We start from the raw sequence: 17272 nt of genomic DNA on the forward strand, positions 1-17272 counted from the left end.
AATCTATTTTTTTTAACTTGAGGCAATCCCATTGTATAACCTTGGCTAGTCTGGAACTCACTGTGTAGATCAATCTGCCCTCAAAATTCATAGAGATATGCCTGCCTTTGTCTTCTAAGTACTGGGTTAAAGTCCAGTGTGACCATACCTGACTCCAGTTTAAGAATTAATTATTACATTTTGGGCAAATGGTTGCAATATTTTGCTTCTTAAAGGTTGACTTTAAATAAAAAAAATAGATTGATTTGATAGTAGCTTCATAATCTGATTGAGAAAACCACAGTTTATAAAAGTTATTGGTTGGAAATGCTAGGGAACGGTGCCAACACTTATAGATGAAGTATTACTTTATGTGGAGTGCTTTGTATAAGTTGGTAAATTTATAATTTTTTTCGAATTTTATTTATATATTTATTTTAGACAGGGTTTCCCTGTAGCTCCAGCTGTCCGGGAACACCCTAAGTAGACTATGTTGACCTCAACCTCACAGAGATCCTTCCGCCTCTGCCTCCTGAGTGTTGGGATTAAACGTGTGTGTCATGACACCTAGCTAATTTACAAAACTTTTCAAAAATACATATTACTGCAAAAAAAATGTGTATGTGTAAACCAATTACAATTAGCTATGATGTTTAAATTACAGAGTAATGATCACAAGCTTAAACCGTACAAGTACAAGGTTGAATCGATAAATATGTTGAGGGACCTTAATTGTACTTGTTTCTGTTCCTCTTCCTCTTCTGGTTGTCTATACAATATCAGACTTGGGAATGAAAATGGAAGCCCCTGAATTATTTATTTTAATGGTATCTGATTATTTATTCAGAGGAGCTATTTGAGGTAGACATTTGTTGTTTTTACACAAAACCAGAAAGGGGTTGGTGACATGTCACTGAGATCATAATAAAGCATTTAATTAAAATTATTATAAAAATATATTCTTAATAACCTGAGGGCTTTTACTTTCTATTTTTTTCAGCTTTTCACTGCTTTGAAAAGGAAGAATTATCTGAGCTGGTACATTAGGGCATTGAATAGCATCCTGATGACCCTAGATATTGCTTTCTCTTAAGTCTATCAGAGAGCCTGGAAATGATTAAAACTCCAGGGAGAGTTAAATCTAACAACTTTTACCTAAACATTTTTTAAGGATTATTTTCCATAGAATGTATTAGCTAGTATGAAAATATACTGGGAAAGTATCAAGTGCCCTATACTTTTAGTGATTGATGATTTATTGATTGATTTACTGACCTTTTTTTTTTTTTTTTTTTTGACACAGGGTCTCCCTGTAACCCCAGCTAGCCTGGAATTTGCTATGTATATCAGACTGCCCTGGATCTGCCTGCCTCTGCCTCCTGAGTGCTAGGGATTAAAAGCATGCACCATCACACCCCATTCCAATATTTGGTTTATGACACAACACATTTAGAATTGGAATGGGTTTCCTGAAATGTGGAAAAGGTTGTAGAGAGAATAACCTATAATAAATAATGGAAACATAAGTTCTATATCCACAGAATGGTAGTAATTCAAAAGGGCACATTCCACAGTGTAAGACAACGAGAGATACAAGAGTTACACTCTCAAAAATCATTCTCATTTAACTAATGTGTAGAATGAATTAAAATATTATTTCTATTAGAGCATATTTTATTCATTATGTAGCTTTAGTTTTGAGATTATTGTAAGACCTTATTAATTTATACTTCTGTAATGTGAGAACTGTGTTGAATATGGATCTAAACTTGAATAAGATTAATCTCTTCAATGTTACTGAGAAATCAATAGTAATACATGATATTAAGCAGTCGCCGAGATAATATTTTATCTTCGTGTAATGTAAAATCTTTTAGAGGATTTTAAATAGCTTAAAATCATCCATTTTTTTCTACAAATAATCAGCACAATTGAAACCAAGCCTATTAAGAATTCCTAGAAAAGGGAAAGGGAGTAAATATAAAAAATCATTGTATGCAGTTCTCAAAGATTTAATAAAATATCATTTTAAAAAATAATTCATAGGTCAAATTTAAATTTTTTAACCATGCTCATCATTTTATACTGAATTTCTGCTTTCTAATTTACTAATTACAAAATTTATAAATGTCAATGTTCAGCTGACCTTTTCTTTAAATATATAATATTGATAAAATTTTGCTGCAGTATTTCATTTGAGTGTTAAGAAGAATTTGTGCAACCAAATAATGAAATTTCAGAAATGCAAAAATCATCAGTTAACATATACCTTTGCGTTCTCATGCCTTAGGTTGAAAGTCAACTCTAGATTTGTTAAAAAGTGATCAGAAAATTCTGGATACATATCCAAAACCTCTAACAAGTCTTCTCGCTGAATCTTGTGTAAGTCACAGTATGTGAGTGCTCTTACATCTGCATTAGACTTGCCAGGTTTGGCATAAAGATGAACCATTTCTCCAAAGATATCATTTTTTCCTAAAAGAAAATGAGAGAGAGAGAGAGAGAGAGAGAGAGAGAGAGAGAGAGAGAAAGTATTGAAACTGCTGAAAAAGAAATAGGGTAATTTTCCCTTTCCATAAGATCACGAGTCCTTGGGTTTAATGTTTCTTAAATATATATATATATATGCAGAAAGGGCCACTGACCAGTTCACAAACCTTTAAACCAAAAATTTCAAATAAAAGATCCCATACCCAGTAGATACTCAGGCAGCAAACTTAAAGTGTTTGGACAGGATAAGTGAAACTTTGTTTAGGAAATTTGTTCCTAAGTCACTTCATCCTGGTATAACCTTTTTCTTTTTTCTTTTTTTAAATTTTTTATTTTGCTTCTTTGGCTAAGCATTCAGAATGTAGAAAAGATACATTTCTCTCTGGAATGCCCCTGGGTGCTAGCGTTGGATCTTGCTATATGGTATTGTAAATATACTTCTAAGGAGAAGTCCTCTGATCTTGTCAGTCCGGGACTAGGAGAAGCTGTAGTGAGTCAGGTTCATGTTCTTTCTGTGTAGAAGTTTTGCTGATTGAGATGTCTACCAAAGTTCACTGACAAACTAGGAAGAGTGATTTCAATATTCCCTGGATCCTCGAGTAACCATTTTTGGATTTGCCTTTAATGAATTTGTCCATTTGTCTATTATTTAGTTCTGTGTCCTTCACATACATAGTCATGGCAGGCTTTTGGTTCTTTGTACTTGCAGTTCTACAAATCTTGGGACTATTTCAGCATCTGACATCTGATGGCCCTCCTCACCACCTCTGCTATGCTGATTTTCAGTTTAATGCAATGATGAGAATAATAATAACAAATGGTTTTGATAGAACAAGTAGGTTTTAGGCACTGTGTCAAATATAATCTCATCCCCAAAATAATTTTGTGATAAAACGACCAATTATTATCCAAATTTTATAAACATTGAATTAAGGTTAAAGTGGTAAAATGATTAGTAAAACAGATTAGCATAAGATCACTTCTTAGTTGGGTGAAGTAAAGGAAGAAAGTGGCTATGATTGAATCCCATGCTCTAGAATCAATGTTCTTAACCCACCTAACACACTGAATTTCCCAATATTTCCACAAATTTTACGGCTGTGTTTCTGTTTTTGAATATCAAGTACTTATTTGGTATATACAGTTAGAAAATATTAACAGACTACTTTATTAAGTCACTTTTTAATTTATTTACATTGATCTTTTTTGCATATGAGTGTTTTCCCTGTGTGTTTGGAAGTTCACCACATGTGTGCAGTGCCCACAGAGGTCAGAAGAGGGCATTGGATGCCCTAGAACTAGAGTTACAGATGGTTTTTAGAAGTCATTGGGTGCTGAACCCCAGTCTTTTGTAAGAGCAGTCAGTGCTCTTTAATTGCTGAGCCATCCTTTCAACCCTATTATTAAGACACTTTTAAAGACCAGTAGTGTCAGTACAAAATAGTACTTCCTTTATATATCTTGAAACTTCTTTTTCAGATTTAGGAAAATTTCCCTGTATTTGTTATTTTAGTTTTTTGTGGACAACCACATATATACCTCAACTGTGGAGCTATCAAAGCTTCTTAAACAATAAAATTCTAATGAGCGAAAAATACTGTGATTGTCTTATTTTATATGAGAATTTAATAAAGAAAAGTCAAACACTATATCATAATTGTATATAACAAATTACAGTGGAGAGAAGACATTCATTAACCACAGGTTAAATAAACAGTTATCAAGCTTTGAAAATTATAATGAATAATCAAAATTTGTGAGGATTTTTGATGCTGACTTCCATGGAACTTGGGACAGAAAAGAATGCCTTGAAGTTCTTTAGTTTTAATGGCTAATCTAGACTCTTTTTTTAAAGCTCTGAACCATATTAACATGGGATTTATGCTTTAATTACCTTCCATGACAATAAATGAGCAAAGAGGAAGCCCTGTGCAGGCTAGCTGCACCCTACAATTACTATTTTATAAGCAAGAAAGCTTATTGTTCCATAGAAGTTAGAACAGGCAGATTTGATCAACATGCTCTTTCCTTGGAGCCGCACCAGGACAGGCTGTCAAGGCCAAATCTAGTGAAAATGTTCCTTAGTCATGTGTCCATGAAAGTTTTTAGTCCTTGACTCTGTACTAGTTTGGAAGCCAATTTATATACCTTTTCAATTTGGGGAAATCGTCTTAAATGTTTAATGATTAAAATCATTATAATTTCAAAATTTCTGAGAATTCTTGGGAATACTGATTTATTTTTTTCTAAGCCTTTAAGAGTAATATGCCAGGAACTTGATAATACTGAGAAATTTTCTTTTTTTCCATTGTGTATTATAATCCTAAAATGTATCAGTATTGCTCAATATGTATACATTGTTGTAAAGTTTTTTATTAAAAATTAAAACATTTGATCATACTAATGTTACCAAAATGCCAAGGGGCTCTCTTAGACATCTTTATTTAGGTTTATCTTTTTTTTTTATTTAGATGTGCCATGCTCTGGCTCTGTAGAGCAACAAACAGACAATGCTGATGAGTTAATATTCAGATGTCAGTAGTAAGAGCTGAGTAACAGGAAATTCTAGAATTGCATATATTGACTGATTGATGATTGACTGATTGGTTAATACTGGGGCTAGGACCTTACATGTGCTCTACCTCTGAGCTTCCTCTCCAGTCTTCCATTTAATGAAGATAATTATGAAAGTCATGAGAAAAACTGTAAATTTTTACAGACATTGGTGATAGTGTTACTGTGGGGAGCATGGGTTTGGATCTTTTAGTTTAGGTGTTCAGAGTAAAAGAAACTGAACTTGGATTCTTCCATTAGTTTTCATTCTTCCCCATCTTAATAGTCCAAAGAAACACTAATAGTTCACACAAGATAAATTTAGAGAGACAGACTTAGACAGGGATTCTCTTTTACATTCAAACCGATTTATTCCCCATTTTAGCTTATCACCTGTAGTCCTGATATCATGTTCACGACTTCAGTTTACCTCAAAATGGCCCTATAATTTCTTAGTAAAAGTACACAGAACATAAATGATAGTTATTAAAACATAATCCCAGCTCATGTCACCACTGGGCATGCTGGCAGCTATGTCTATCAAATTGTGTCCTTCACGTTAAGATGCTAAGGGATCAAGCATGAAATCAAGATATCATATGAAAATGAAAATGCTGACTGTTTCCGTGCATTTGGCCCAAATGTCTAAGAAGCTGCCAATTGCTGAAGAGAATGGAGCATCTACACAGTAGACAAAAACCAAAACAGAAACTGGAGACATTAAGGGACATATATTTTCTTCAAGGCTAATTTAATTTGAATTGAAGTGAAATAAAGCCTTAAAATTATCAGTGTTAAAAGTCCTTATTAATGAAGCAATCCTGTAACCAGTCATTTTAAACTATACTGCAATCATTAATAGCTGAATTTGTCATCCTCCTGTTGTAAAACACTCACCCAGGATAGCCACCACAATGTCATCTTTGAGGATTTCGATGGAGCCTCTGGATAAGAAGTATAGTGCAGTGAGGACATCCCCACAGTGAACGAGGGTGTCTCCTGGAGGGGCATGGGTGGTTTTGAACTTCATTGCTAATGCTCTAAGGCAGCCTTTGCTTGCTCCCCGAAAGGCTTTGCAGTTCTGCAGCAAAGTTTGGTTTAGATGTAGGCAAATATCAGCTTGTAGACATTCTGGAAATCCCTTTAGGACCTGAAGGAAAGAATAAAGAGTTTGATACTACCAGCACACGAGGTACTTCATCCTCAATAAAGTATATTTCTTGCTTATAGACTGCAGTTGTAGTCATTGTCAAGGGAGCTTTTAGATCACAGCAACTTGCCTTTCTTAATGAATATTTGGTTTGCTAAACATGTCAGAATTTTTAACTCTGCATTGTTCTGTGAATTAACTGCAGGCATTCAACTCAACACAAATGCCATCTCACTAAAATGTTACGTCTGTACATATCACTTTGCTTCTCTTTCCCTGATTTATGTTATGTAGCATCATACTGAGAAAAGATATAACGCAATTTGACAATTAAAAAGACAGCTGGTGCAAGGCAATACCACTAGAAAGATAAGCAACGTTTCGAAGGAATTTCATGTCAATTTAAACATCGTAAATGAGGGAACATTGTTAGTTAATGTTGGAATAGTTATATTTTATACACATTATAATTAAATTATAATTAAAATATTGATAAACACTAAAAACAAGGGAAAGGAGGACAGTTAACATACTTTGAAAATATAGTTTAATTTTCAGTGATAGAAACTGCGTTACTTTTGACAACTTATTCAGTGGTTAATTTAAAAATTGAAAACCAGATTAAGCAATACTTTGTAACAAATGTTCCTCAATTTGAGTCAAGTAAAAGATTATTTTTACAAAATTCTCAGCTTGCAATGGGTCAAGGGCAGTCAGTTCCTGCTTTCCTGCATCTTACTCTTTTGAGGGTCATACATAGACTTTAGTTTTTATGCTGACTTATCCCTGCAATTACAAACAGTATACTTTGGGATGGGCTGAGGGGCATTATACAGTACAATTTGTGATGTAATAATGTGCTTAGGAATTTTCTTTTTCTTTTTTTATTGGCTCAATCTTAGTATACCGTTCGATAGAGCTAAAAGTAATTACGGATTGACTATAATGCAACTCAAGTATATTTGGTCCATAAAGTAAATTCAAAATAAATTATATTTCAGTCAAATTACAATTTCAGTGTTTTAAATGCTAAAAGAGCTGCAGGGGTTCCACTTCTTATAAGTCACCCTGTGATGAGCATAGTAAGTTGACTATGATACAATATAGGATTGTTCTCAGATGTGAAGCATAGTAGTCACAATTTTTGTTCATTTTTTTCTTCATTGTACAGAATCACCTACAGAGGTAGAGTGGTGTATTTTAGAAGAAAATCATTGGAACTAAAAGCTGTCTTGTATCTGCCACAGTTTGAGTCTTGTGCAAGTCACTTCACCCATCTGTTTCTCTGCTACATGATTAAAGCCTTCATCATGTTGAATTAGCCACATCACCACTAAATAGTTTGCCAGTTGTCAGGCTGCGTACTCCTCCTTGGTGCTTACATTTTTGTCCTGAAGGTTCTATAGTAAGTGACTCCAGTCCTATGCAATTAAGCCTTGCTTTTACATGTGTTTCTGGGCTTTTAGCTATGAATTTCCCCTTACCTATAACTTCAGGCTAGACTCCCTGCTTAGACTGATACTACCTCTCTAGTATAACTTGTTTACACTTTCTTTTTCTGCTGCTGAAGACTGGAGGGTTTTTCTTCCTCTGAGGGAACCCTATATCAACTTTGATCTTCTAGTGAAACAATCTTATGGATGACTGATACTTCCATCATCTACAATTGAAATCACATTGAATTATTTCATAAGTTGTCCCAGACTGGAGATGACCTTAGTTTGGACATTGATTTCTGAATCGAGAGCCACTTCACTTCAAAGTTGTGTAGGAGGAAATACACCACTGTTTGCTGGCTTCTGAATGGTACTTATTTCTCCATGAGTTCTATTTTTGTCATCTCAGCACAACTCTCAAATGTCCTCAAAGGGACAAAGATGGACAGAGCATTGCACCAACAGATTAAACTTTTCCTTTTAATTATAGCTGATAAAGCATCTTGTCGTTCATTGTTTAGCTGCAGTGAGAATACTGAGTTTAGAGTTGCAGTTTTGGGCATATTCCCTGAAATGTCCTTGAGTATAGCCATGCAATTGCACCTGTGTGTGTGTGTGTGTGTGTGTGTGTGTGTGTGTGTGTGTCCCCAGATGTATGCTGATACATCTGTTGGCATGCTCTGATTTGGAAGGCAGAGATGAGCTCTAGATGGTGCTTCCTGTTCTTTGAGTTTGTTTTGTGAGCTGTGGAGTTACATGGGCATGAGATAAAATCCTAGCTCTGTCACTTATCAGTTCTGAGTTTGGTGGTTATTTAACTTCTCTGAGACTCAATTTCTTATTTTTCAAAATTGAATGAATGTCATTTATTTCCCAATTGTGGCTACAATAAATGTGATAATGTATGGAAACTACTCAGTGCATAGCTGATATTCAATTCACAACATACTTTCTGGCTTTCTTAAGTTTATTTTTTTGGTGCACATCTTTATTTGTTCTGAAAAAACAGATGCACTTTCTTTAACTAGTTTGTACTCTGTTGCTCAAGCAGTTTAAATGTTTTGTGCCCCAGAGGCATCATCAGTTTTTGGACTTTTCTCCAACTTCTTTCTGCAGTTGTTTCCTATTCCTCATGTCTTAAGTGTTCTGGTTTATGTGCACTGAGGTTTTCTCTGGGATGAGCATTAAATTCAGTTTGAAAGTAGGCAGTTAATGAACCACTTGTACAAATATGTTTTAAAATTCCAGTTGCCCTAGAACCCCCTACAAAACCACAAGGGCACTTGTGAAATTTCACATGTTAAATATTCTCAGTTTCACTCTTACTCTGCTTAGAATGGTATGTACTAGAAAGGGTCCTTTCAAGCAGGAAAGGCCATGTAGCCTTTATTTACACAGCAAGTTACACAGATGTTGCCATATTTCTGTCCTGAGAAAAAATTCTTGTATGGTTTTAGCTTTCAACTGGTTTTTTGACTTTCTTAATTTAATCTCATCAGCTGCTCAGGGAAACTCAAGAAGGGTTGCAATTCAGTTGCTGAATCTTATAGTAGCCCTATTATTTGGAGTCCCAAATAAATCAGTAGCTTTATAATTTGGGCTAAACCCCAGGAAATAAGAAAATGGATTGCTAACAGAAACATAACAGGAAGCATATTTTTTAGAAGTGGGAAATAAAAGTAGGCATTTATTCAAGGCGCCCAGGCTGATTATTTCCATCTGAGTTGCCTTCTTTGACTCTTACTTATTACACTATTTTTTCCGATGTTTGTTTCCTTTGACAACTTCTCTGATTTTTAGAATCTTTTCATTTACCACTGAACTACTGATATTTTAGCAGGCCTGGCAAATCTAGATGGAAATAAAGTGTCAAATAGTTATGCACAAACCAGGACACAAGCCAGCTGGGTGATGGTTACATTCATAACTACCATGCTCTGCATTCTTGACTATAAATTTCTGATGTTACAAAGGTAAATATCGCTGTCTTCTGTGCATCTGTAGCTATTGTTTTATTGGGTGAATCTAATTTTAATGGCTAAGAAGCATCACCCAGAATCGGTTTCATGCCCTGCAGCATGGAAAAGAAGTTCTTTTTACCTTGTATTTAAGCTTTTATTAGGTGGTGAAGAACATCATAATGAATAAAATATGTTCTGAAAATGGACCTAGTCCACCAGACAGACTAAACATGATTCTTATAGGTCTAATCAGAATTTCCCACCATGTCCTCATGCTAAACTTGGACATTTATAATTATAATGACTGCTCACCGAACCCTCAAATAACAGGTAATTAAAGCTGAGGTTAAGTCTTAATCTCATTTTTCTAATACTGCTAGCACAATGCAGATTTTTAAGACCTCAAGTTCTAGAAAACTTTTCTTGAGGTTAGCAGGCAGAGATTACATGTTTTTATTATGTATGATGTAAGGTCATTTGAATATTTTTGCAAGTCATAAGGATAGCTTCTCTTAATTTGTCTTTATGAGAATAAAATCTGGGGCTATCAAAATAAAATTATACCTCTCAAATGAGAAGTTTTTCATTTATATATGAAATGCTTTCTTGATTGTTACAGCAATCTCATGGTTTCATACTAGAAGACCAGCAATTTAAAGACCTTTGAACTCGAATGCCCAGTAATGACAATACAAGGCAACATTATTACACTCATTGTTTAAAATTTGTTTTATTTTTGTTGTTATTGAATTTTTGTTTCATCTTGATCATTCTTAATCATCTTTATATCCCCTTCCTCACTCGCACCCTCCCATATGCCCCCGCTGGCATTCATACATTCTATCATTTGTGTTGAGGCATATTGTATCAAGACGTTCCTCAGTGCAAGTTCATCTACTGAGGTCTAGTCAGCTTATCTAGAGTCCCTCATTTTAGGAAGATCAGCTCTTCCTCACCTATCAGTCATCAGTTGCCATTATTTCTTCATCTAAGACTGAGGTCTGCTGTCCCTTTCCCCAGTTCTATGCTGGGTTTTTGTCTGCTTGAGCTTGCATTGGGCTTGTATATGCTGATACCATACATAAGTTCATATGGGCAGGGTCCCAGGAGCCTGTAAGACTCTCTTTCCATATGGTCATTCACCTCCTCTCTGACTCTTGCAATTTTTCTACTCCCTCTTCTGCAATTCTCCCTGACCCCTGGGTGAATGAAGTTTAATATAGGAGTCATGGCCAAGAACAAGTGTTCTGAAGACTCCATTGCTGAAGACAGAACATACTTTGGACACAGGATTTGGGGCAATGGAGCTGGAAGCCACTTTCCCCGAAGGCGAGCTTTCATAGCTTTGGAGAGAACTATGAAAGTGGCAAGGAAAAATGTCAATCGATGGTCCAACACCAGCTTCAAGACCAAATAACCACATCAATGACTGGTACAGCATAGGACATTGGTACAGTAGTAGCACTTTTTCTTGGGGGCAATCAACAGCTACCTAACTGAACTAAAAGCCTAGTCAATGGAAGGAAGTTCATGTGGTACTGTAAACATAACCAAATACTTATGGCTGGAGAGGTCCTATATCTTAGATAAAACCCAAAGACTGTCACATCCTAGACTAATGTAATTTCTTACTATTATACTCATTTTTAAAAGTCATACAAAACAAACGGAGGGCAAATTATTATATAATAATCACCCACCAAATATGATCTATCATTAACTCAGAAGTATTTGACTTCATGTTAGACCCCTGTAGAAATCATCTATGCTAACACACAATTAATGTCATAAAATATATAAATTGATATCATTTATAATTATGGAGTACGTGAATTCAGTGTTTTGTTAACATGGAGCAGCTATGACAGAATTAACTACTGAATGCATGCTGAGCTTCACACAGGCCTCAGGCAGCTCATTTGATATGGATACTAATCAAAATGATATTAACTAAGTAAGTAAATCCTAATGTATAAATTTGTGCATCAATACTAATAAAACAATGATTCTATGTATTAGGGCACAAATGGAAAAGAAGTTTTATTTTATTTTATTGGGGTTTTTTTTGGCAGGGTATCCCTAGTTCTAGTCTACCTGGAAGGTATTTTGTGGACCAGGCTGGCTTCGGTCTCATAGAAATCCACCTGCCCCTGCCTCCTGAGGGCTGGGATTACAAAAAGGAAGTTTGACCTATACCTCTGGCATTATAATGAGAATTGTGCTATAGGTTTCAGTTGGTGGCACTGAGTAAAAAAAAAAAAAAAAACTTTACTGGTGAATTTGTTTAAAAGAAAAATTTGTGATATGTCACTATTATGACCACCTTTTGAAAAGAGATTATTTTTTGTTTCGTTAATCAAATTTTACCTGATAGCTGATAGATTTACAAATAAAGTAAAATATTCATAATATAGTCAAAGTAAACAGTTATTCTTTTCTCAAATTTAAGGCACAAAAATCAACATTAGCTGTTTCTTACCCCTGTTTATGAAGCATTCTCAAGATAAGTATTTTTTCTAGATCGTATTTAGAATAACCTCAATAATTTAATTTTCAAACCCAAACACTTCCCTGCTTCTTTCACAGTGTTTTGACTCATTGCATTCACTTTTTATAATAGGTTAAAATATATTTCCTAAGATAGACCTTCTATCGTGGTAGTATGGGTTGGTCTGTGCTGTAATAAGTGGTTTTATATTCATTTTAGTTAGTATTACTGATGAAGGGAGCATTCCCAAAGGCAGTCTGAACAGACTGCATTTAGAAAAGCAGCCTGATTGTGGCAAATTGTTCCCCAAATAGCAGATTAATCATATGGACAACTTTGGTGCCTGATTTAACTGTCATTAGGAAACTTCCTAGGGAAATTCTCTGGGTCATTAAATATACTCAAATCTTGACAAATTAGGATTAATCAAAACACAAATTAGGACTCCCTATGAAGCACTAAACCTCTAGCATGGTTATCAAATACATTATGCAAGTAACATATTAAATCTTAAGTCTCTGCCCTAGAGTACAGCTTTAATATTTGATACCATTTCCTGATTCTGATAAAATTTGCCATTTTTTGATGGTCACTCTACTTTTGATAAATCTTTTGTTCCGTGAGCTCATGAACCTTTTTGTTTGTTTGTTTGTTTCTAGAAGCTAATGTCCTAATATAATGATTTTTCTAATTTTTAGATAATTCTATGATACTTGTGTAAAGGAGGGCAATTCCCCCTTCTTCAGTTATGAAAATAAAGCGCTGAATTATTTTGAAAAGTTTGATAATGATGAGTCATATACAAAATGCAACCGAATTGCTGATTTAGATGTGGGCTCATATATTTGAAAAACAAATTATATCATGCATGAATTCTGGCTATAATCCAAAAAAAGTATAAAGACAGCGGCTGGAGAGATGGCTCAGAGGTTAAGAGCACTGACTGCTCTTGCAGAGAACCCGGGTTCGATTCCTAGCACCCACATGGCAGCTACAAAACATCCTTAACTCCAGTTCCAGGGAATTCAAAACCCTCTTCTGACCTCTGCAGCATTGCACAACACAGGTGCACTCACTTACATGCAGGCAATACACTCATACCCATAAAAGAAAAATAATAAAATTTTTAAAAAGTATAAAGACAAAATTAATTGAAAAGTGACTAAAAATCAGAAGTAATTGGAAATAAGTAACCTTGCTCGATAACCTTTGGGCCAATGAAGAACGTGATAAAACAGAAACATTACATATCAGAACTAACAGAAGCACAGAAAAATATATATTCAAAGGAAAATTATATTAATTCCTTCATTTTTCTCTTACTGTAAATGTTAAGAATAATAACGAAAAAAGAACAATAAAATAGTTTTAAAAAACGGGAGGGAATTATTGAAGGCAGGTACAAAAATTGAAAACAGCAGAGGTAAATTTAAGGGCAAAGTTTAAAAAAAATTACAATAAATATGCAATTCATTCAAAGACTTATTTTAAGAAAGAAGAGAGCCCAAAACATGCTACTTTCAGGGTACGATAGCAGATGTATGTGATGCTTTATAAACCATTAAAGCCTTACAAGAAAACCATACATCCAATTCCATGATGAGATCAAACAGATTGGTTTGCGCACATATCTGTGTGTGTATGTGTGGTGTATGCACACGTGTGTGTGTACATGCTGATGTACATATAGAGGCCAAAAGAGGATGCCGGGTGTCCTGCTCTATCACTCACTCTCTGTCTTATTCCTTTGAGACAGAGTCTCTTACTGAACTTGGAACTAGGCTGGCAGTCAGCAAGCCCCAGTGATCCTCTGTCTCTTTGTCTCCCAGAGTTGATGCTACAGTCATGTGTATAGGCACAGCCATGCCTGGCTTTTTATGTGGGTGCTGGGGGCTTGAACTCAGGTTCTCATGATTGCACAGTAGGCACTCTTACCTCATAATCTCTAAATTAGTGATTTTTTTTTGACAAAATACAAATTCTCAAGGAATTGAGAGACCAAATCATTAGCATAGTACAGTAGAAATAATGACTAGAAACCTGTTAAAACTACCAGGATGAAATAATTAAATCATTCATTCATTCATTCATTCATTCATATGTGACCATTATTCAGTATTCCAAAGTGGATACAAAATTCTAAACAATTAGTAATCAGTAAAACAAGTACATATGAAAACATCTACAGTGAGGTAGGATTTATTTCAGGATGAAAATTGCTATTATTTATAATAGTACGGCAATTTCATTAAAATCAGTTTATGGAATTTCAATAAGCTTATAGAACAATAAATCATTATTGTTGTTTTTACTGCTGTGTTTGGATACTTAGCTAAGAAGAGTAAGTTCATAAAATTTCCTTAAGAAAATAAATTTAAAATTCCCAAATCAAACCAAAATAAGAAAATATCCTGTCAGAAATGAGGCAGATAATTTGTTAAAGTGGCTTCACGGATGCTATTATAATTCCATTTTACCCGTCAATAGGTAAAAGTAGAAATGTATGATGTATTTCATTTGACTGACTTACCTCTATAAAATTTAAGAATAAATCTAATAGTAATGGTTAATATTTCTAAGAAGAAATTGATGAAACTGTTTAGGGAGATTTTATTTTTTAAGGTATAAACCAATGGTTCTCCCCTGGCTATATACAAGAAAAGATATATAAAATTTCTGGTTCTCTGAGTTTACTATGAGCAACTCTTTTCAGTATTTTCAGTACAATGTCCTAAAGCAGTGAAATTAATTTATAATATTATATGAGAACTTAATATTGAAATTCCAAAATTTGTAAAAATATGAATAAAATTTACAGACATTGGACTATTACAGTAGTCCTTTTTTTCTGTTTTTCCCCCTAGAAGAACACCCTGGAAAGAAAAATAACCACTTAATGAGAAACCCAAGTTACCATTTCCCAGAAAACACAGTAAGAAAATTTATTAGTGGGATGTTTCCTAAAGATGGAGTGATTTTAATGGGATATATCTAGTCTTTTGGTAAGCAAATATTTACTCAATATATTTTAGTCATGGTTGTCTAGATAAAGTCATGTAAGCTGTCTAATATAAGAATATAAAACATGATTAATGACTGAAGTAATTTCCTTCTGTTTGTTATATCATCATATACATTGCTTATACCAGCACACTGACTCAACCCACTAGGTAAATCTGAGCCTGAAGTCATACTAGCAGTGGAAGGAAAGAGCTGCAGGTTTATGGCTCATGATTTCATATGGCCTTGAAACTATTATTAAATCGTGCTACTGACTAAAATTTCTGACTCTTCCCAGTCAGATTTGACCCTCTGAGTTTTGGGTTACCTCACAAGCCCAACTTGGAGTATGCTATAAATAGATAAAAATAGTCATATACTATGAAATCATAAATGTGCTCAAATAGCCAATAAAAAGAAAAATAAGAATAGTAAGGACTTGACCCTACATTACCAGATGATGATACATGACATGGAGCCAATAAGGATAAACCATTCCTATGTTACAATAAGAAAGGGCAAATAGGGCAGACCTGGTAGTAAAGAAATGTGTCTGCATCACACCTTGAAAGCCTAACTACACCTCAGGTAGCACTGCAACTGAGTGGAAAACAAATAACTTATTTAATAAATGTTAACAAAATCATTCATAGAATTCACTTTTGGGTGAACTGTAATGAGTTTTCTCCCCTAGCAGCCGCCCAACACTTTCTGGCACAATGAAACCTAACCAAAAGGGAAGAAAACTCCAGTTCAGCACCAGCTTGATTTCTCCATGTTCAGTGACCAAACTATGGAGTGTTTTCAGCAATAAGGTTTTAGTATCAAGTTATGGAGGGCAACCAAGAGCAATGACAACAACCTAAAGTGTTTGGGGAGTGTCTGGGCCTCCCTGATTTTGTTTTACTGGCTTCTACAGGTATTCCAAGTTAAACATACCAATCTAAAGATTCTAAATACAGAATTCATGGACAAAATTCTAAAAAAAAAAAAAAAAAAAAAGGCTGGATTCACATATGAGAGAGAAAACACAAGGCTTTAAAAAAAATCTTTCTGTGTCTGGGTTTCCTCATTCAGTATAATTTTATCAGTTTCATCCATTTACTTGAAGATTTCATAATTTTATTTTCTTTATGGCTGAGTACAATTCCACTGTGCATATGTACCACATTTCATTATGCATTTCTCAGAGGATGGACATCTAGGTTAATTCCATTCCTTTGCTATTGTGAAAAGAGTAGCAAAGAACAGAAATTAGCAAGTGTCTCTGTAGCACGACACAGAGTCCTTTAGGTACAAGCCCCGGAATGATAGAGCTGTGCCATCTGGTAGCTCTGTTTCCAGCTTTTTGAGTAGTCTTCACACTGATTTCCATACAGGTTGCACCAGGCTACACTGCCACCAACAATGAATAAATATTTCCTTCCCCCTATCTTGCCAGTATTTACTCTCTTTTGTTTCTTAGTCTTAGCCACTGATAGACTCAACAAAGTGTATGAATTTTAAAATCTGTGTGTTGAGTTACAGAAATCTAACTCACACAAATACTATTTAGTCTATATGAAGTCCAAGAACTTGCCTGGCTAAGGTATGATAATAGAATTCAGAAAGTGGTCAGTATCTGGAGAACTGAGTGGAAACAGTTAGAAATGGAACTACTCTATAATTTGCAGGGGATGTTAATTGCAGTAGTATTAAACTTATACTTAAATCTGTGATTTCATGTTATGTAACTAATTCATTTTATTTAAAAAAAAACACAAAATAAATGCAAGTTATCAGATTATAAAAATAGACTATGATATTTTCTTCCTAATCACATAAAATACCAGAAAATCCATGAAAAAATGTATATGTCAAAATAGGATGGGCTCTCTTCAGAATAAGAAATGAGCCTTTACATAAGAAATGTTAGTCAATTAACCATGTAAAAACATTACCAAAAATTTGTGTCAAAAAGAGCCATTTAAAAAAGTGAGGAGGGGACTACTATCCTCAGGCCTCTTGGGTACAACCCAGCTACTCAATCCACTCCTTGGGAAATCTTGGGGCTTCTTCCCGCCCCATCTCCCTTTGCATCCCTGCGTGGCTCGGCCATGGCCAGGGTCTCAGGTCAATCCAACACCCAAGTTCCTGAGGCCAAAAGCATTCTTAGAAGATTCCAGACCTAAGGAGAAAGTCTGAAAACTTCTGATCCACATTGGAATTGGGCCAC

The 17272-nt window shown here is 34.7% G+C and overlaps 1 protein-coding gene across 1 annotated transcript in view; it reads right to left on the reverse strand.

The window, feature by feature from the left end:
- The window catches only part of Kcnh7 (potassium voltage-gated channel subfamily H member 7), a 570771-nt gene that overhangs the window by 24076 nt on the left and 529423 nt on the right, over positions 1 to 17272 (reverse strand). The window contains exons 10-11 of the mRNA XM_008845762.1: positions 5920 to 6172; positions 2249 to 2454 (exon numbers count right to left, since the gene is read on the reverse strand). Coding sequence (XP_008843984.1) covers positions 2249 to 2454; positions 5920 to 6172 — 459 coding nt within the window. The remainder of the gene's footprint in view (positions 1 to 2248; positions 2455 to 5919; positions 6173 to 17272) is intronic.

This window comes from Nannospalax galili, unplaced genomic scaffold (genome assembly GCF_000622305.1).
Source record: "Nannospalax galili isolate Female #2095 unplaced genomic scaffold, S.galili_v1.0 scaffold540, whole genome shotgun sequence".
Classification (NCBI taxonomy): domain Eukaryota; kingdom Metazoa; phylum Chordata; class Mammalia; order Rodentia; family Spalacidae; genus Nannospalax; species Nannospalax galili.